This window comes from Podarcis bocagei, assembly GCF_964188305.1.
Source record: "Podarcis bocagei genome assembly, chromosome: 4".
NCBI classification, from domain to species: Eukaryota; Metazoa; Chordata; class Lepidosauria; order Squamata; family Lacertidae; genus Podarcis; species Podarcis bocagei.
Window position 1 is genome coordinate 68,818,368 of NC_138128.1, and position 20,860 is coordinate 68,839,227.

Consider the following 20,860-nt stretch of genomic DNA (forward strand, 5'->3'; position numbering starts at 1 on the left):
CTGAAAGATATACTGAAACAAAATTCTAAAGCAAAATGGAGCGTCATATATTTTAGACAATGTTTATTTTGCTTTACAAGGCTACAAAATCTCTACTAACTAGAAATAAACCAGCTGTATTTCACCAATAGTGTGTAACGTAATGGCATTATATATCACAGCTTGGAAGTAAACACACTTGAGGAAAAAATGTCAAGGGGAAAAAATCCATCATGTACAATTGCAGTAAAATCAGTTTATTGCAGTGTTGGATGTTAACATTTCACTATTATTATTTTTTTTAGTATCTGCGATTTCTTGAAATGTGCAGAGCAAATTTATGATGTAGTTACTGGCCAACCTTATGACATTTTGTGCAACCTTATCTAAATATTCATACCATTCACGACACATTATAAATCTCCCTTTTTTTAACATCATGGTTTCAGTTCAAGATGTTCAGCTAATGCAATGTACTTAATTTCTGCAATAATACAAGAACATTGTGTTTGTTTAAAGTAATTGCTCTTATCCATAAAATGTTCTTTGATAAGCCATTGTAGAATTGCAGTCTCTTTGACCTCAGTCTAGAAATATTTCAGGTGTTAAACTCTGGCGTTCAAATTCTGATTGAGAGAGGAACCCAAGTTAGTATTTAACATACTCAACATATTTGCTGAAGTAACATTTTACCACTGTTAAGGAACAAGGAAGAAACTTGCCCCAAGGCAAATCAGATTAAGTAATGAGAAGCAAGGGGTGGGACGCAGGTCATATTCACACCAAACATCCAATGCACATAGCTTCCCCCAAAGAATCCTGGGAACTGTAGTTTGCTCAGGGTACTTGGAATTGTAGCTCTGCAAGGGATAAAGTGCATTTCCCCTTATTCTTTGGAGAAGCCATGTGCATAAACAAACAAAAGAAATTATATTTGCCATAGTCCTGCCGTACTCATGCAGGGATTCAAAGTTATGCTAACATCAGGTCTAAATATTTGCATCATTGTATTGGTACAAACGAGGCATTAGGATGTTCTGGCAATGCAATTATTTGCACACTCCAGTCCAAGCTCTTACTGCATGTGCTCTATTCTTAACTATTAAAAAGCCACTTCCCTTTGAATGATAACCTTTAAACTTCACATTACAGTCTTAAAGCAGCCAATAAGGTGGAATGTAAAGAAATGGCTTCCTTGCTTGCTTGTTGCTCTTTGTAGCTATAACTTTTCAAAAGGGTTGCAGACATACAGTTATTATACAGTACTATAATGTCCAAAACTGGTTAGAAGATCTCAGGAAGCTCCAAACTTAGGGCCAAGAAATAAAGCACAAGAGAGGTGATGGTGGGGAGAATGGCAGAAAACCTCTGTTATAACAAACAGATGTTACTTGGCTCTACAGTTGCTCACTGAATCCAACAAAATGCCTTTCTTTCGCCAAAAATAAACTAGAAAAGAAAAGAAAAGAAAACATTCACTTGTGTTGCATAATCTTTCTGCAGCTCTAGATCACCAGTCTTCTGAGTTCTTAATGGTTTGGGAAATGAAACTCTTCTCTCCTGAATATATACATGAGAATGTATTTCAAGGACTGTTTACATTCATGACCAAAGTTTTAAATGAAATAGGCTAGCTTGCTGATCCTGCCTCCCATGGAGCCATGCAACTGATAGCAGCTGGACTACTGAACTGTTATTTGTGGATCAGTTGTAACAGCTTGTTTCTCTTCCTGTCTAGTATCTTTTTATTGGTGCAGATGTACTCTGTGTATCTTACTCGATTTGTGTTTTCTGAGCGGCCTTGGTTTCGCGCACTTTGTATCTAGTGAGTTGTGTTTGCAACTCCATTGTTAATGGACAGCTATAATTCTGTCCGTCTCTTTCTGTGTGTAGTATGTTGATCCATTTATTTTCTGACACCTGCCATGACTCTTGGGCAGTTGGCAAGCAAAGGCATGAATTCTAACTTGACCACTCTCAGCATTGCTGCTGCTGCAAGCCTTTAAGTTTGCAAAGATGAGAGAACTATCCCTCAAAACCACCTCATCAGCAGTGACGAAAGCAGATCCCATCTTCTTCCGTAACATTACATTGGTATTCTATACTTAGTGATATATGTGGGTGAAATGTTTTCATTAAACACCTGAGCCCTCCATCAACCTATGGTGCCTGAGAAGAAACTAGGTGTTTGTGACTGAGAATAACATAATAAAGGAGAGCAGGAGGGAATAAATAGTTATTTTTCTACTTGAGGGAGTTTCTGTTATGAAAATAAGAATCCCTAGTGTAACTCTTATCTTCTGGGGGGAAAGTAATTTCCTTTTTTGGTCTCCACTGGATAAGTCTGCTTTGTATAATCTGGAACCAAATTAAAGTTTTCACATGGCAACGAAGTCATAAGCCTTAATTTCCACAGCATCACAATGTTTACACCTCTAACACATAAATGGGGATCACAGGAGAACTGTACAAAAAACTTTATGACCCAGTTTCTCACAGCTACACATAAAATATACCAGCTGCATTGGATGCCCACACATTTTTTGTTCAAAGTTACAGTGCTGGTATGGACTTTTAAAGGGACCAGGTTCTCTGAAGGGCTGCCTGCACTCCTATGAATCTGCCTGGGCCTTGACAGAAGCCTCAGAGGCCCTGCATGTGTACCTGAAATCAAGATCTACTAGACTGTAATAAAAGCTGTAGAATTCCGTCCAATTTCAGAGATGGATGGGACCAGGATACTATCTTCCGCTTGTAGGACAGATGATTTTTAGCTTGTTTTGCCTGAAGATCTGGACAAACTGCTTGGAGTTTTAAGGCCTACAACTTCCTTGCTTGGCCCTTGCACTTCATTGCTTTTGAGATTTGGGGGACTGGGTTGTTAATGCCACTTTGAGAGAGGGAATGGTTTTTCTCTACCTCAAGGAGGTGACAGTGAGACCACTCCTTAAACAGCCAAATTTAGAACCTTTGGTAATGAACAACTACCATCTAGTCTCTAATTTGCCTTTTTTTTGCCAAGGGAATAGAGTGGGTGGTGACTTCAAAACACCAGTCATTTCTGCTCATAGGCCTGCTGTACAAAAGCCAAATACTTTTGATGATCATTCAAACATGTAATTAGCTACTCCTCCAATAACTTGGGGAGACCAAGAATTCTGTCCAGTTGACCAGGCTTGGAAACTTTTGAAAACTTTTGAAAACTGACTATAATTCTCTCTTAAGGTCCCTCACATTCCAGAAATAACTAACGTGTCTTTGTGTGGCAATACTTTCAAGACCTAGTTAGCAAGGCAGCAGGGGCGCCGACTTATAAAAAATATTGGGGGGGGCCATACCGGGGTCCTGGGGGAGGGAGAACGCGAGAAGCAGCGCGAGCCTCTGAGAGAACGCGAGACCCCGCGCAGCTGCTGCTCCTGCCTCAAGGCAGCGGGTTGGCCGGGTAGGCGTCGGTTCCTTGCTTGAGCAGGACCCCCGTGCCTGCCCGCCTCCCTCCAGGTAGACCGGGTAGGAACCTGGCCCTTTGTATAGAAGTGACAGGCGGGCGGCAGGCAGGCAGGCAGGGAGCGTGGACGTTCCCTACCTGCCTGCCTGCCTGCCTGCCTCCAGGTAGACCGGGTAAGAACCTGGCCCTTTGTATAGAAGTGCCAGGCGGCCGCAGGCAGGCAGGCAGGCAGGCAGGCAGGGAGCATGGCCATCCCCTGCCTGCCTGCCTGCCTCCCTCCCTCCCCCCAGGTAGACCGGGTAAGAACCTGGACCTTTGTATAGAAGCGCCAGGCGGCCGCAGGCAGGCAGGCAGGCAGGCAGCATGGCCGTCCCCTGCCTGCCTGCCTGCCTGCCTGCCTCCAGGTAGACCGGGTAAGAACCTGTACCTTTGTATAGGAGCGCCAGGCGGCCGCAGGCAGGCAGGAAGGCAGCAGGCCAGGGTGCGTGGACGTCCCATGCCTGCCTGCCTGCCTGCCTGCCTGCCTGCCTCCCCCCAGGTAGACCATGTAAGAACCTGGACCTTCGTATAGAAGCGCCAGGCGGCCGCAGGCAGGCAGGCAGGCAGCAGGCCAGGGTGCGTGGACGTCCCATGCCTGCCTGCCTGCCTGCCTGCCTGCCTTCTTCCAGGTAGACCGGGTAAGAACCTGGACCTTTGTATAGAAGGCAGGCTTGCAGGCAGGCAGGCAGGCAGGCAGGCGGCTGCTGCTGCTGTTCGGTCGGCGGCTCCTTTGGTTTGCTTGCTGCCGCCCAGGCCCCGGGAGCCACAGAGCCAGTGCCGCCTGAGGAGGAATATCCAGCCCATTCAGAGACGCTGCTGCTTCTCTCTCTCTCTCTCTCTCTCTCTCTCTCTCTCTCTCTCGTTGTTGTTCCGTTCGGATTCCCCCTCCCACCCGGCGGCTCCTCTGGCGCGTCCTGGCAGCAGCAGCGGCGGCAGCAGCTCCTCCTGCAAAACACTTTTCCCTCTCCCTCGGTGTGTTTGTATTTGCGTGTGCGTGCGCGCGGCGAATGAGTGCACCTCCTGCCTCTCTCTCCCTCTCTCTCTCCCCCGCCGTGCAATCTCCTCGGGACTCTCCAGTCCTTTTGATGTCGCCGCGGCCGCAGCGCTGGCCCGCCAGACTTTACACGAAGGTTCGCGCACTAATAATTTTCTTAAATTATTGGGGGGGCTCTGCCCCCCCAATCGAATTTTTGAGGGGGCTCGGGCCCCCTCAGGCCCCATGGAGTCGGCGCCTATGCAAGGCAGTAACAGAAACTATCTGTACAGAATAGTTTTTAAGCACATTATTTGAAGTACAACAATTCTGCTGTTTGGAATGTTGGGCATGTCTCATTCTTTAATTCCAAGAAAACGGTTCCGTCTGGCCTTATTTGAGCTGTTTTAGCATATATAAGGTGCAAAATAAGGTACAAAATATTAATGAAGATTAATCACTGCAGATCTCTGGATTCCAAACGGGCTTTTACCAGTAGGAAGAAAGACTGTGGAATTATTACATTGAAAGACACACAGTCATACGTTGACCTGATCTACAATGGCCTTGCCATGATTACACTTTGCAGTTTTCTAACACATCTTGGCACAGGACACATACAACTGAGCACACAGCATAAGCTAACCAGATTTTACATCCTTTGGACTATGACAAGTCCCATGAGGATCTCTCTCTAATGATTTATTTCCAGCCAAAGAACTCCCCTAATGAGTAGTGACTAGGAAACAGCACAATTAATGTGGAAGAACAACAAAAGCAATGCAACATGGTTTTGCTGCCAAAAAGGACATAAATATTACTGTAAACCATCATCTTATGCACACCCTGTTGATTTCATTGTTGCCTGAGCATGCATCCATTCTCCTAAAATTTGGTAAAGTAGGTTTATGTGATTATGTGTCAATTATCAGTAAAAAAAATAATGCATTGCTGTCCGAATCAGCCTTTTAAATACTGTTGAAAACCCACCCAGTTCCCACAAGTCGTTTCTTCCCTTGCCTAGCTGCTCACCATTTCTGCATTCTGCAGTATTTCCCCAGCTCAAAAAGAGCACCAAAGCACAAGTTCACATTTCTCTCTCGGAGTAATCCCAGATGAGCAGCAAACCATACCTTATGGTTCTTAAGGTTTTGATTTAAAACACAACTCTTAAAATAATTGAGTTATCTAGAGCATGTCATTTGAGGACAGCAGTCCTTGGTCTCAGTATACAACATGTTTGCTTTAAAATAAGATCCATTGGAATCAATCAGTCTACTATGGAGCAAGCTGAATAGCTAGAAGCCGATTAAATGTAAGTTAAATCTCAGGGTTTTTTTGGGGGGGGGCAGGGGGCTTGTTTTTAAAAAGGAATAGCAAAGCAGAATGCAATTCTAACTTCTAGGTCGATTCCTTCATTGACCCCTGTATTGAAAATTTTAAACAAGTTTTAAACCCAAGGTTTATTTGCTCACAGTCCTGAAGTGTACACTGACAGATTTATGAGCTTGATTCAGTCTGCCTTGCCAGTACATGTCAGCCATGAGTGGCCTTCAGACTCTGCTCCCGATGTGAGAAAATCATTCACTCGCCAAGTGTATTGTCCTTTAACTTCCAGGCTGCCAACAAGGTTATCAAGTTAACATTTATTATAGCAGCAAGTCCATAAGGTTGACAGCTTATCCACTCATGTCCTACAAGATTATTTCACTTATATGCATTACAGAGCTGTTATATAACATTCATCTAAGGAATTTCTAGAGGGCAGAGTAATAGTCTCATCCATCCTGGTGACTCCTACGTAGAACATTAATCCACAATGAAACTGTTATGATTTTGAAAAATAAGGTTGTGAACTAGTTAACAGTTTAGGTGACCAATTTCATGGATTTTAACAAATTAATTTAAATGATTTGCATATTACCAATCATATTAATATGTCTTGTCTGCATGTAAGGAGAAGAACCACAGCTCAGTGGTAGAGCATTTGCAAAATGTCGCAAGTTCAGCTTCCAGCATCTCTACGTAGGGCTGGGAATTGCCCCCTACCTGAAACCCTGGAGAGCCCCTGCCAGTCTGCAGACAATAGATGGTCCAGTTACAGGGACGCTTGCTCTGTCCCAGCTTCTGCCAACCTAGCAGTTCGAAAGCACGCCAGTGCAAGTAGATAAATAGGTACCGCTGTGGATTAGTACATAAACAATGATGACAGCTAACTAATCTACATTCTCTGAACTACAGAGTGGTTATTCCAATGCATATTAGTAATGCTGGTAACAGAAGAACAGTATCCCCCCCCCCCAGGTAAATGCACCCAGAATGTAAGGAAGCAATTGTCTGACTTGCTATGCAGAAAGCTGTCCATGGACAAACGCCGGTTCCCGTGGCCTGAAGCGAGATGAGCGTCACACCCCATAGTCACCTTTAACTCGCCTTAATCATCATGGGGGCCTTTACCATTTACCTTTACACTTGCTATGTATAGTGTTTGTACAAATAGAGCTGTTAATCCAGGAGAAGTGTTAAAAATACTTATCCGATTTTTACTCAGGATTTGCCTGTGAACTTGCGCATTACCAGTGGCGTAGCGTGGGTTGTCAGCACCCGGGGCAAGGCAAGTAATTTGCGCCCCCTAACCCGTGGATTTGCGCCCCCTAACCCGTGGATTTGCGCCCTCTAACCCTAACCCCCAGATGTTGCGCCCGGTGCGGCCGGCCCCCCCTGCACCCCCCACGCTACGCCACTGCGCATTACCCATGTTTACATTCTGCACCTGTGTATTTAGGAAGCATGACCAAGTGAAGATGGGTATCCAATTACATTGCTCAGTACCTTAAGGTTTAGTCAGGTCAGGTGGCATGGGGGATCAATGTGAAAGAGGCTGAGAGCGAGAGGAAACCTGGGAAATAACAAGTCTAAACCCAGCTCACTGTGAGGTAATGGTAACTCACAGGCAGTCTGAGTATAGGTTATTTCCTGCCTATACTCCCAGAAGTGAGGGACAGGCAACTAGCAGGTGCCCTATGTTCTAGGTGCCCTATGTTCTAGGCTGTAGAAGCCTGCACATGAGGGCTTCTAACTATCCAAGAAAAAAAGGGGTGTGGCATTCTTGTGTGCCTTTCAGAAAAGCTGGATACGCAGAAAGCAGCACACGAACCTTTTCACAGCATGCAGAGAAACATCACCGTCTGATTGTAAGTGTCTGAACATCATTCTGCTGTTACAGGCAAAGCTACAGTGGCTGGCTGGCTCAAAGCCAGGTAACCCCAGAGTACAGTGGTACCTTGGCTTACTGATGCTTCAGGTTACAGACTCCTCTAACCCAGAAATAGTACCTTGGGTTAAGAACTTTGCTTCAAGATGAGAACAGAAATCGCGCAGCAGCAGCGCAGCGGCAGTGGGAGGCCCCATTAGCTAAAGTGGTAGCTCAGGTTAAGAACAGTTTCAGGTTAAGAAAGGACCTCCAGAACGAATTAAGTACTTAACCTGAGGTACCACTGTAAATATGAATGGGATCAGGGTACATAAACTAGGCTGAGGTATGCCCCAGCCCAAAGCTAGGCACTTTTTAGTCTCATTGATTTCCCATGCTTAAACAAATGGGACTTGGAGGTACTGAAAGGACTTTGGCTGCAATGAGCCCTTAGTTTCAACTTTTAATATGCTAGCAAAGGTCCTATTGCCAAGAACTGTCAAGCAGTTCAATGTAGATTATATGTAAATACATTGGGTGTATTTTATTTTCAGACAAAAACAAACAAACTACAATACTGTTTAAAAGTGTGCATTCCACTCACCCAGCTTTAAACTACCCATTTTTAAAAGCAAGGGGTCACTAATTCTGCTTTGTCTGTTGTCATCAGTTTATTTATGGGGTTTTTTTCCTTGTTAGATACAATACACCAACATATCCAGAAAACATGACAGCTGTACAAACCCTTGTGACAATGTTAAGCATTTAAACTGTTGTGAGATGCAATGTGCCTAATTGGCTGTGATTAATGTTGGTGAGTGAAACTCTTTATCTACACATCCATTCCTGACATTTGGAGTTGTTTCTTAACAAACACAGTTCAGATCTAAGCCAAGGACATGAAGTTCTAAAAAAATAACAAATAGTTATGTAAGTGTAACATCCAACTAGGGAGAAATGGGCTTCTTCTTTCTTTTGTTTTCATATACTGAAAGATGACAATCAGCTAGAGACAAAAGTAATCATGGTTTATAAGACCCACCCAACCTATGTTGGCAACAGTGCTACAAGCTTTCACGCTTCATAGTTCTTTTCTCTTGTAAACAGTTATGTGAAGTCTGAAAGTGTACACACCCTGATTTGGGGACTGCACAAATCCCAGGCACATCAAAATATTATGTTGTTTCCTGGGCATATATGGCATCTTTATTCAGGCCATCTATAAGTCTGGGTCCTACAAACATGATTCAAAAAGACAAAGAAAAGAAGCAAACTTCAAGCAGGTATAAAGAGAGAGTATTTATTCATTCAATTACATTTCTGAACACATTCAGGGACAACATTACTGTTTGGTGCTGTCCTTTGTTGTTGCTCCCCCCCCCCCCCGCCCCTAAACAATTTCAAATATTTTCCCATCACTGCTCACCCAAAAGAAATTAGAGCAATAAAGAGTTACATCTTCTGTATTGTCACTTCAGTCCTGTGTACAATAAGATTTTTGAGAGAACCTTCAAACAGCCTAGGAAACACAAGTCAAGAGTGCCAATTTGTCAAACAATGAAGCTGAACGTTAAAAAGGAAGCAAATGAGATTAGAGAGCTTCCTAGGCTGCAGCAATCACAATATGAAGAAAACCATGATAATAGTGGAGGGAGGGAGGATCTTACAGTGTTTCTACTCTCCTGTCATCTTATATCTCTTAGCTACTTCCTCAAGAATGCATTGCAGTTGAAGCAGAATATATGCTACCAGCCGAGTAACTCTGATGAAATAATGTAAATAATACAGCGGGCTCACCTAGCTACAGGATATAAAACTATAATCTGGGCCCCAGCCTTGTCACTTAGACATCTCTGTACCCGAGCCGTGACAGCAGTTTCTGATTTATTAACATTCTTGAAAGAACCATATAACCCCAGCCCAGCCACAAGATTATATGCTCAGTATCTGGCAAGTCTCCTAACGGGCACAGAGGATGATGTTGTAACTGCTAAGCATTTCAGAACACTGGCTTTTCTCTTTGCAGTTTACACTGCTGGTGGTTTTCTTGCCTGAGCCACCTAGGTGTGTTTTGCTAATATCTTTTTTTAAAAAAGATATTTATTAAAAGTTTAATAGTTACAGAAAAAAGAAGAAAGAAACAGTAAAAAATTCACAATACATCAAAAATAAAGAGAAAAAACAAAAACAACAACAACAATACAACAAAGCAACCAGAAAAGCAAACACATTTAAAAAACACATCCAATATCTCTATATCTCTACCTTTCATTTACTTGTATCATCGACCTCCTCACACCTCCCTTTTTTGTATTCTTGTTCAATTAGCTATTTCAGCAAATCCTTTCCATCTTTCTCAATTTTTGTTCTGTAATTTATCTTAACACAATCTGACCTTAAATTTTACACTTTGGCCCATTAACAATCTATTTTTACTTAGTTCTTTATAACATTTCTGCTAAAACCATGTAACTTCATTCCAGCATCCTTCTAACATTCATTAATTTTACAATATTTCTGTAAATATACTTTGATTTTTTTCCAATCTTCTTCCACCGACTCTTCTCCCTGGTCTCGGATTCTGCCAGTCATTTCCGCCAATTCCATATAATCCATCAGTTTCATCTGCCATTCTTCCCGGGTGGGTAAATCTTGTGTCTTCCAGTGCTTTGCGATGAGTATTCTTGCTGCTGTTGTAGCATACATAAAAAAAGTTCTATCCTTCTTTGGCACCAATTGGCCGACCATGCCCAGGAGAAAGGCCTCTGGTTTCTTCAGGAAGGTATATTTAAATACCTTTTTCATTTCATTATAAATCATCTCCCAGAAGTTCTTAATCCTTGGGCATGTCCACCAAAGGTGAAAGAATGTACCTTCAGTCTCCTTACATTTCCAACATTTGTTATCAGGCAAATGGTAGATTTTTGCAAGCTTGACTGGTGTTATGTACCACCTATAGATCATTTTCATTAGGTTCTCTCTTAAGGCATTACATGCCGTAAACTTCATACCTGTGGTCCAGAACTGTTCCCAGTCAGCCATCATAATGTTATGTCCAACATCTTGTGCCCATTTGATCATAGCAGATTTCACTGTTTCATCCTGAGTATTCCATTTCAACAACAAGTTATACATTCTTGACAAATTCTTAACTTTGGGGTCTAACAATTCTGTTTCCAATTTTGATTTTTCCACCTGGAAGCCTGATTTTTTGTCCAGATTATATGCCTCCATTATTTGATAATAATGGAGCCAGTCTCACACTCTGTTTTTTATTTTTTCAAAGCTCTGCAGTTTTAGTCTATCTCCCTCTTGCTCCAGAATTTCCCAATACTTCGGCCATTTGGCCTCCATATTGAGTTTTTTCTGAGCCTTTGCTTCCATTGGTGACAGCCATCTCGGGGTTTTATTTTCTAACAGGTCTTTGTATCTTATCCAGACATTAAACAGTGCTTTCCTGACAATATGGTTTTTAAACGCTTTATGTGCGTTGTCATACCACAGATATGCATGCCAACCAAATACATTGTTAAAACCTTCCAAATCCAACACGTCAGTATTTTCAAGAAGCATCCATTTTCTCAGCCAACAAAAAGCGGCTGATTCATAATAAAGTTTAAAGTCTGGCAGGGCAAATCCACCTCTTTCTTTAGCATCAGTTAATATCTTAAATTTTATACGAGGCTTCTTGCCCTGCCATACAAATCTAGAGATATCTCTCTGCCACTTCTTGAAACAGTCCATTTTGTCCAAAATTTGCAATGTTTGAAACAGAAACACCATTCTTGGCAATACATTCATTTTTATCACAGCAATTCGACCTAACAATGATAACTTCAAATTTGACCATATTTCTAAGTCCTTTTTCACTTCAGTCCAACATTTTTCATAATTATCCTTAAATAAATTCACATTCTTAGTGGTCATATTAACCCCTAAATATTTCACTTTCTTAACCAGTGTTAATCCTGTCTCCTTCTGAAACTTATCTCTCTCGATCTCCGTTAGATTTTTCTCTAAAACCTTAGTTTTCGTCTTGTTCAACTTAAAACCTGCTACCTGACCAAATTCTTGAATCAAGGTGTGTCTTGCTAATATCATTCCTTCTCCTGAAACAACCTCTGGCTTCCCATACTTTGGGCCCCTCTTTCTCTCTGCTCTAGAAACACTGCATTCTGGACCCCAATTACTACAAGGAAGGGACTTTCCAGCATTCTGTGCTCAATGAGGACATTTCCAGATACAGAAGTTGTGTCCTGCAATCTACCTCTACTGGCACCTTGGAAGAAATGGCAGACAAAGTAGTTAAGGTGGCCACTGTGGAAACTTTGCAAACTTTGCTGTGCAAAATAACTCTATCTCTCTAGTGGGTTTTGTTAGTTTCCCCACCCCCACCCCCGGAGTACCTCTTTCTCCACACTGCTTTTCAGTGTTTTGCTATAGCAATCAACTGCAGTAACTGTAGCCTGGTTTTAGCTGATCTTTATCCTTAAATACAACACAACTGATATTTATTGCTTGTAAGCATAGGTCATTGCAAATACAGTAAAATGCTAATTAGCACAGACCTAAAATGTGGATGGGGATGCGGGTGGCACTGTGTGTTAAACCACAGAGCCTAGGACTTGCCGATCAGAAGGTCTGCAGTTCGAATCCCCGCGATGGGGTGAGCTCCTGTTGCTCGGTCCCTGCTCCTGCCAACCTAGCAGTTCAAAAGCACATCAAAGTGCAAGTAGATAAATAGGTACTGCTCTGGTGGGAAGGTAAACAGCGTTTCCATGTGCTGCTCTGGTTCGCCGGAAGCGGCTTAGTCTTGCTGGCCACATAACCCGGAAGCTGTACGCCGGCTCCCTCGGCCAATAAAGTGAGATGAGCGCCATAACCCCAGAGTCGGCCACGACTGGACCTAATGGTCAGGGGTCCCTTTACCTCTAAAATGTGGATAAATTATGCTCCATTTAAAATGCAACCAAATTTAAAGTACATCTTAAAACGTCCTGGGGTTAGTCTTAGATTTGGCTTTTTCAAATCAAGAAGTCCCCTTTACAAACCCCTGACATTTGGATCAAGTGTCTCACTTGGATTTTCTTTGCCGCAGTTGCAAATAGTGCAATGTAATTTTATGGAATCTGTATCTTTTGCCACATCCTAGTATCCAGTGAAATGAATCCAGAGTTATAAATGCTCTTAATTAAATAACCACTCCTCTTTTTTAAAAAACAGTTGTATATCTACACAGCGTGACTCAACATATTGTTATCACTCGTGTCTACTATGCTGATGGGCAGGGGACCACATAGGTTAAACTTTGGGTTCTGTGCAAAGAAAATGATGCTGGGTACTGAAAGGAAAGGTAAACCAGCTAAATCACCCTGTCAGGTAAATGTCTCAAATACATCCCCCACCATAGCTAAAGCCCTATGCAGTCAGGCCCTAAGCATCTTGACACAATACATCAGCACCTGAATACTATGGCACCACAAAACAGACACTTCCAACTTAGGCAGCTTTCACAAGTCATGCCAAGAAAGTATTTGAATCTATAATTCATCACACATGTATGTTCCTTTTAATGCCAGGGAGAATGTCGAAGGAAACCACTTTTAAATGGAACATATATTTCAGACAATATAGAATTTGTACATAAATTCCCACGGGTGTAGGAAATGCTAATAAATCAATATTAATTAAGCACCCCTTGTTAAAAACTTATTATATTAAAATGCTCATCTAGAAATGAACTTTCAAGCAAGTATTGAACTGATTTAGGCTTCAAATCCAGAATCTATTTTCAAAGCTTTTGATGCATGGAAAGAGACTTTTTTCCTCTGTCCATACACAGAGTGTTTTCGCCCTGTCACTGAATAATCACAGTTGCCACAGTAGGCAAGCAAGAAGAATCATCAAAATTCCAGGACGCATTCCAACCAAGCAAAAGCACTTAGGGTGTGAAGCGGGACCACTATGGGGTGTGTGGCCTGAAGAGAGTTCCAGGGGCCAGATAGGGGGACCTTGGGGTCACTTGGGGGCCATGGGTGTGAGGCTCCCCATCCTTGGCATAAACAATCCATAACATACCACTCGATGAGACAGGGTGATTGAGAAGAGGCAGGAGCAGCTGCTGCGTTTCCATATAATTGCTCAGACTGTTCTTCTCTTGACAGGAAGGATCAGGCAAAGGATGGCTACCCCAGTGCCTCTCACTGCTTGCACATCCTTGCTCCTTAGGCTGTGCAATAGAATGACTAGGCCCCAAAGAAGCCCCCGGATGAATGAGTGAGCGAGAAAAAAGAGGAAATGGCCACTGCTTCTAAGAAGACAAAGCCCAATCTGCTCACTCTCTTACTCGCTCTCTACCTGTGAAGCACAGCTGAAGGTCAGGGAAGGAGCCGCCACTTGCCACTTGACCACCTGCGCTCTCCCTGTAGGCGGCACTGTTATGGGGACTGGGATGACAAAGAGGGTGGGTTAGTAGACAGAGGTGGCTGCTTGCGGTTCATGTCCAATCTCCTCTGCATGGTGCCAAGAGAGGAGAGGTTATGTTTTCCTTGAAGTTCCATTGTATGTAACAGGACTTGCACACCATTCTCCTGAAACTGAAGCGGCTCACGTTTTCAGTGTTCCCAAATGCTTAGCTTTGGAGCATACGGAACAGCAATTCCTCTGTGTCCCTTCCTGAACGCTTTCACCAGAGTGACCCTAGGACCCGATCCTCAGCAGCTGACTCACCTCTTTTCACTCGATCTCCAATCAGCACAGAAGGTGAGAAGATTTCTTCTCAGTAGCTACAAAGCACTCATTTCTTGCTGACCAGGCAGCTCTTAGATGTTGGAGACAGGGACCCCACTAAAGAAATAATAGTCACAAGGTCTTTGACTCTCCCCCTGTAAACCTAGACCAGGACACCTGTGGTTACTTGGCCCTGAGACTTGCAGCCCAAAGCTCCTATACTAGGAAACAAAGCCCCGCTAAAAGTGCCAATTCTGAAGACGATGACTACTATGCCTTTAAAACACATTTGAAGAACACACACACACACACACACAGAGTTTATTAAGGAGTTCTGGGCACTGTAACTCCGTGATGGGTAGACTACACTGCCCAGAAATCTTTGAGTGAAAGAATAATAGCATCGTAGAATTGTAGAGTTGGAAGGGACCCCAAGGGTCATACAGTCCAACCCCCTGCAATGCAGGAATCTCAACTAAAGCATCCATGAATGTGCTTCGAAGGTGCTTTAAGGGTACCATGTGTCTGAATGCAGCCACGACTCTACAACAAAAACAGTATATTTGCCAAGACACGGGCATCATGATGCCCTCTCACACTCACACACCAGCCTAGCAAACTCAAAAGTTTGCTCAGCTCTCATGGCGTTTGGGAAGACACCCCAACCATAGCTGTCAACTTTTCCCTTTTCTTGCGAGGAATCCTATTTGGAATAAGGGAATTTCCCTTAAAAAAAGGGGAAACGTTGACAGTTATGACCCCAACCCACCTCAGCCACAAAGTGCCAGTTTAACTCTTAGCCACAGGATGCTAACGCAACCTACCTCCTCCTCTAACGAGGGTCTCTCTGACAAAAATCACCTTTCTGGCGGCACGCAAAGAGGACTAGTAAAGGGAGACGACATCCCCTGCCCCGCTGGTGGTAGACCTAAGGGCTGCTGCGCGGACCAGGATGGCATCTTCCAGCTGCGCCCTGGTGCGGCTGCCTCTGCCCCAGCGGAGAAGGGGGCTGCAGCCAGCCGCCCATCAGCGAGAAGAGAGAAAAAGAAGCGCAGCATGGCGGGGCAGATGCTAAAAAAAAAAAGGGCGCCTCCCGCAGGGCGCCGGCACTATGCCGCTGCTGCTGCTGCTACTACTGCCGCCGCCGCCGCGAGACAACTGCTGAGGCAGCACCTACCATCCTTTGCTTCTTGGTGTCGGACATGTCGCCGGCTTCGCGGCTCCCTCGGCTCCTGGCAGCAGTGACGGGGTGGGGTGGCGGGCAGGAAGGCAAGCGGCTGGCTCCCGCGGGCTGCTGAGAAGCTGCGAGGGGAAGGGAGTAGGTATAAAAGCGGCCGAGGAGACACGTAGCACTTCCCCGGACCGCCTTTCCAGCCCACGGCTCACACCCCGCGCCCTCCTCTGGCTCCTCCCCTCGCTGCTTGCTCTGCTCCCGGCTGCCACAGGCGGGAAGAGTGCGGGGGTTTTTTCCTTCCCTGTGAGGGGAAAGGGCTCCGCGAGAGTATACTCGCAGGAAAACTTTTCTCCTCTCGTGCTTGCGTCCTTTCCCCCCCACCCCCCGCGCCAGTGAGGACCCGCGCTTTTTTATTGTTTTAAATCGCCTCAGCGCTCGCTTAACAAAAACGTGTGTTCTTACTCCGATAGGGGACACCGTCTCACCCACGCGTTTCCCTGGCTATAGGTTTGCAGGCTGGCGCTGGACGGAGGCGAGGTCCAACCCTCGCCAAGAATCTCACCTTTGTGCAGTGGCGTAGCGTGGGGGGTGCCAGGGGTGCCAGCCGCACCGGGCGCAACTTCTGGGGGGGCGCGCTCGCTGCCTCCGGAGTCGCCAAAGAGCCTCGGGCGCAGGCTGTAGCTGGCAGCGGCTCTCAGCGCTGGCCGCGGTCCCCGCGCGTCAGGGCCACGGAGGGCGCGCCAGGCAGCCCCTCCTCACCGACGGGCAGCGTTCGCCTGCGGGGCTCGGCCAGCGCGCTGGGCTGGCCGCGTGGAGTCGCCGAGGAGCCGCCGCCGCCTGCCATGCCGCCCTGGCTGCTTCAACCGCGTCCGACAGGCGGCTCGAGGCTCCTTCCGGCCGGGTCTCCCGACGGGGCACTGCGGGCGGAGGCTCCGGCACCAAGCGCCACGCCGCCCAGGCTCGGGTCGCTGTCTGGATGCGCGCAGCCCGCCAAACGCGCCATTGGCGGCGCTCTAGTGCCTGCGCGCCAAGACCGCCCACCCGCCCCGACGGGGCCCCCCCACCCGCGCCGGAGGCCGGCCTCCTTCCAGTCGCGAGGCTTTCCTGCGCTTCTCCTCTGGCAGGATCCGGATTACTGTCTGGGGTATGGGCTGCCTCCTGGGGCGAAGCTGGATTCCCCCTAAGGGCAAAGGACCTTTTGCTTGAGGGAGGGGGGAGGGAGGGGAGCCCTGGATCGCCCTCTGTTTCTGTCTTGCAAGAAACAAGGAAACAGGAGGATGCATTGTATCCGCTGTTGCTACATTGCGCTTCTTCCCCGCTTTCTGCTCTCGGTTTCTTGCGCTCTCCTGGCGGATCGCGCGCTCCAGACACGGGGCTGCTGCTTCCTGACTTCGGATTGGCTGCCTCTCACCTTGGACGATGCCCATTGGTCAGCGATGGTTCTTTGAGAAATCCTGATGTTTCATTGAGGGGTTTCGGGACTCCATTGAAGGGTTTACAAGCCTCTTCGCTGCATATCACTAGGAGGGGAGTTTATAGGTGGAGGGGCCCACTCTGGCTCGTCGTCCTGCGTGGGTGAATGGGATTTGGGGTGTTTGGATGGCCTCTTAGTCCCGGCTCTACCAACAGCTCGAGGGGTGAAAGCAGTGGCGTAGCGTGGGGGGTGCAGGGGGGGCCGGCCACACCGGGCGCAACATCTGGGGGTTAGGGGCGCAAATCCACTGGTTAGGGGGCGCAAATTACTTGCCTTGCCCCGGGTGCTGACAACCCACGCTACGCCACTGCCTTTGTGCAACGAAAACAAACAAACAACAACAACCCCGGGCTTTCCCTCGCCTTAAACGCTGATTTAGGGAAGCCTGGGAGCAAAAAAAGCAAAGTACTGTATGTCAAAGGACACTCTGGGCATGATAGGTGATTCTGGGCTGGGAAAGTGGCTGCCTATTTTGTTTTTATATATAAACCCTGCTTCCCAGCCCAAAGCAGCTTGCAGTGACAGAGCCACGCAGGCAAGTAAAGGCGCGATATATTAGGGATACTTGGAGGTGTTTATAGCACTTCCTTCTGGTCCTCGGCAGTTGTTATCATAGCCTATCACAGCCAGCCACACCCGCAGCACACCTTTAAAGCACTCTGATGACACTTGCAACAGGCATGGAGTATCAGCGGTTTGTCAAAGGCTGCTGACCTTAGAGAACTACAGTTCCCAGCACCCACGGAAACTACATTTCACAGGATTCTCTGTGGCTGCTAAAGTGGCAAACAAGTACTTCACATGTGTTCTAGAAAGAAGAAGCTGTAAGGTGGAGACATGGGCTGATGGATCATAGTAAGAATAACAACCCAATGGTGTGTTTCAACCCTACAGGCAGGACGTGAGGTGGCAGTGCTACCAGCATATTTAAAACACACACACAGCTTTCAGGCACAAAAGCAACACCGTGGCAGCTTCAGGCAGTAGTGCCATGAAAAGTCCTCTCCTCCATAAAGGTAAAGGTGACCCCTGACCAGGTCCAGTCGTGACCGGCTCTGAGGTTGCGGCGCTCATCTCGCTTTATTGGCCGAGGGAACCAGCGTACAGCTTCTGGGTCATGTGGCCAGCATGACTAAGTCGCTTCTGGCGAACCAGAGCAGTGCACGGAAACGCCGTTTACCTCCCCGCCAGAGCGGTACCTATTTATCTACTTGCACTTTGACATGCTTTTGAACTGCTAGGTTGGCAGGAGCAGGGACCGAGCATCGGGAGCTCACCCCATCACGGGGATTCGAACTGCTGCCCTTCTGATTGGCAAGTCCTAGGCTCTGTGGTTTAACCCACAGCACCACTTACCTTAATTCTTCTGTCCTTCCTCGCCTCCGCTTCAAGCCAACTACATCCCTGTATTTTCTTTCACTCCAGCTGCAAAGAAGCAGCAGTGCTAGGAGAAGATCACACACTTGAGACAATTTCCACAGGGGCTGCTCTTGTTAGCCTGCTGCTACATAAACAACAGGAAGCTTAAAGACGGGCAAATTTTATTATGGCATAAGATTTTGTGGACTGGAGCCCACATCATCTGACAAGGCCACTATATATAATACAGTATAGAAAGGGCAGGGATTCGGTGTTGTTTTTCAGGAATCCCTAGTATCAAAAGTAGAAAGCCAACAGTGCAAGATGCACAGCCTGCCTTGGCCCTAAATTGTTAAGTGTTGCCTTGGGGAGACTGGGAATGTGACACTGAAAAAACTGAGTAGCTGTGTGTGCCATGGAGGTCCAGATGTGTGAGAACCTCAAATGTTATAATAATAATAATTTATAATAATTTATTATTTATACCCTGCCCGTCTGGCAGGGTTTCCCCATGTTGGCCCCAAAGAGCTGCTGTAGATACATTTAGGTGGTCTTTCTTCATTTACTGCAGTGAGAAAGGCAATTTAATTGGAAAATAAATTTATGACACCTGTTCTTTCTTCTTGTCATGTGTGTAAATAGTCAGGGCCAGCCTAAGACATTTTGGCACCTGAAGCAAACCACAAAAGGGTTCTCCTTTCTCCGTCAGGGAAGAATGGGAGAGTAAAGGTCTACATTGGGAACAGAGGGCGGAGAGAGAAAGCTCTACATCAGGATCTGCTGCCCCTGTGGATCCTGCCACCTGAGGCAGTCATTTCACCTGGCCTCCTTGGTGGGCCAGCCCTGTAAATAGCATTATAGTGGGAAGGTAAACCCGGCATACATCTTGTAGTTCATTGCACTAAAATAAGCCCTTTGTACAGAACAAGCAATTGCTCTGTCACACATTCTAAGTGATATAGAAGGAGAACATGCTATACTCTATAAGCAGTTGATTACATAGATAAGAAAATGTAAAACCCAGCCATAAAACGTGAATAGCTAATCCACAGAAAGGTACTTATGGTGTGATAAAATTTCCACTATGTCACACACACGAGTTTGAACCAACAACATGCTTAGAGTCTCTGTACTCATTTGGAATGTAATCCATTGAGATGTGTTTGTTTGTTTGTTTGTTTGTGGCTCCAAGAGTTAAAACTGGGCTGGAAGATCCAGCAAAAGCTTTAAGTGTCACAAAGGAAATTGAAGTAAAGTGTTAGAATACTATATAACTGATGTAACTCCAGGTAGGTACAGATAAGCAGAGAGCCTTTTTTCAAAAGCAGCACTCTTCTCACTCCCTTCCTCAAAGAACTGGAATCTGTACACAATATTTCCTGGATAACATTTTAAACTGTTGGTCACTTTTGCTAACAAATATCTAAATAGAGTGAATATGTTGGCCTGAGATATTTCTTCTTGAACAAATAAAAACTGCCCCTCTGGCAACATAACACAGCTCCCTTCTTGTAATAATGAGGATTAGTACAGATTAGTATACATTTACTACATTTATTATTCTATGCTTCTGTTGTTTCAGAGGATTTACTTACACACTGTGAATTCTCTCAGGGTTGCATTTTGTCCTACAGCTGGTGAAAAATAATATCTCATGAACACATATTCTCATACTTGTGACAATGAGTTTCCCTAAGACAAGAAACATTATTCAAGCTTATTCAGGTATTAGTAAAATTAAGATGGCTGGCTGGGAAACTGGGAAAAGTGGGAGTGTGTGTTACTTCCCTGCACACACATCCCAGGTCTTCTAGCAGTTCATAAGTTGTTAAAAAATAAAAATAAAAGGTCCACTGATAAGAGCAAGGGAAGGGGCTTGGCCTTTTGCTTTTTTTGTTTCCATACACTGGCCCATTGACCAATGTAGTTGCTGACTGTTATTCCTAAATATGGTTTGTTCTCTTAGAACAATAAATTGCAAAACCTGAAAAATGCATACTGAACACTCATAGGTAATAGAACGAAACTGGTTTACAAACAACGGTCCAGTTTGCATGTGAAGCCGAGCTAAACTATGGTTAAGCAAGAACACATGAGTGTGCAAGTACAGGCTGTGACCATTTTGCGGGCATTCAATTGACTCGTGGGTCATTTTGGACCCAGAAGAGGGCAAAACAGGGGTGAAACAGCAGCTAATAAATACCAGTTATCACCAGGGAACATAATGCAACAAAAACAAACTCACACCTCAAACAAGTCAAAGGTCTGCATGAAGAGGAAAACCCAAATTGATGTTTGTTCTGACTGAGTGCTTAAGAGCAGTTTCCCCCAGGATTGGGGGGAAGCAGTGGGTCAAGAGGAAGTGTGGATAAACCCACAGTGAGTGCACAGTAAATGGGAGTGTGAACACAGTCTCCACAAAATGAAACCAGAGATCCATCTCACTGTCTGGAGGGGGAGTTTCCAGGTTTTTATTGGAAGCGATTCAACCTCCC

General features: G+C 45.5%; 1 protein-coding gene across 2 annotated transcripts in view; it reads right to left on the reverse strand.

Annotated features, from left to right (window-relative positions):
- Positions 1-15,694, reverse strand: part of PAPSS2 (3'-phosphoadenosine 5'-phosphosulfate synthase 2) — a 47,344-nt gene extending 31,650 nt beyond the window's left edge. The window contains exon 1 of one of the 2 annotated variants that reach the window (XM_081189632.1): positions 15,536-15,694. In XM_081189632.1, coding sequence (XP_081045758.1) covers positions 15,536-15,562 — 27 coding nt within the window. In that variant the 5' untranslated portion in view covers positions 15,563-15,694. The remainder of the gene's footprint in view (positions 1-15,535) is intronic. The other variant, XM_081189633.1, reaches the window with a different exon arrangement.
- Between the last annotated feature and the right edge of the window lie 5,166 nt (positions 15,695-20,860).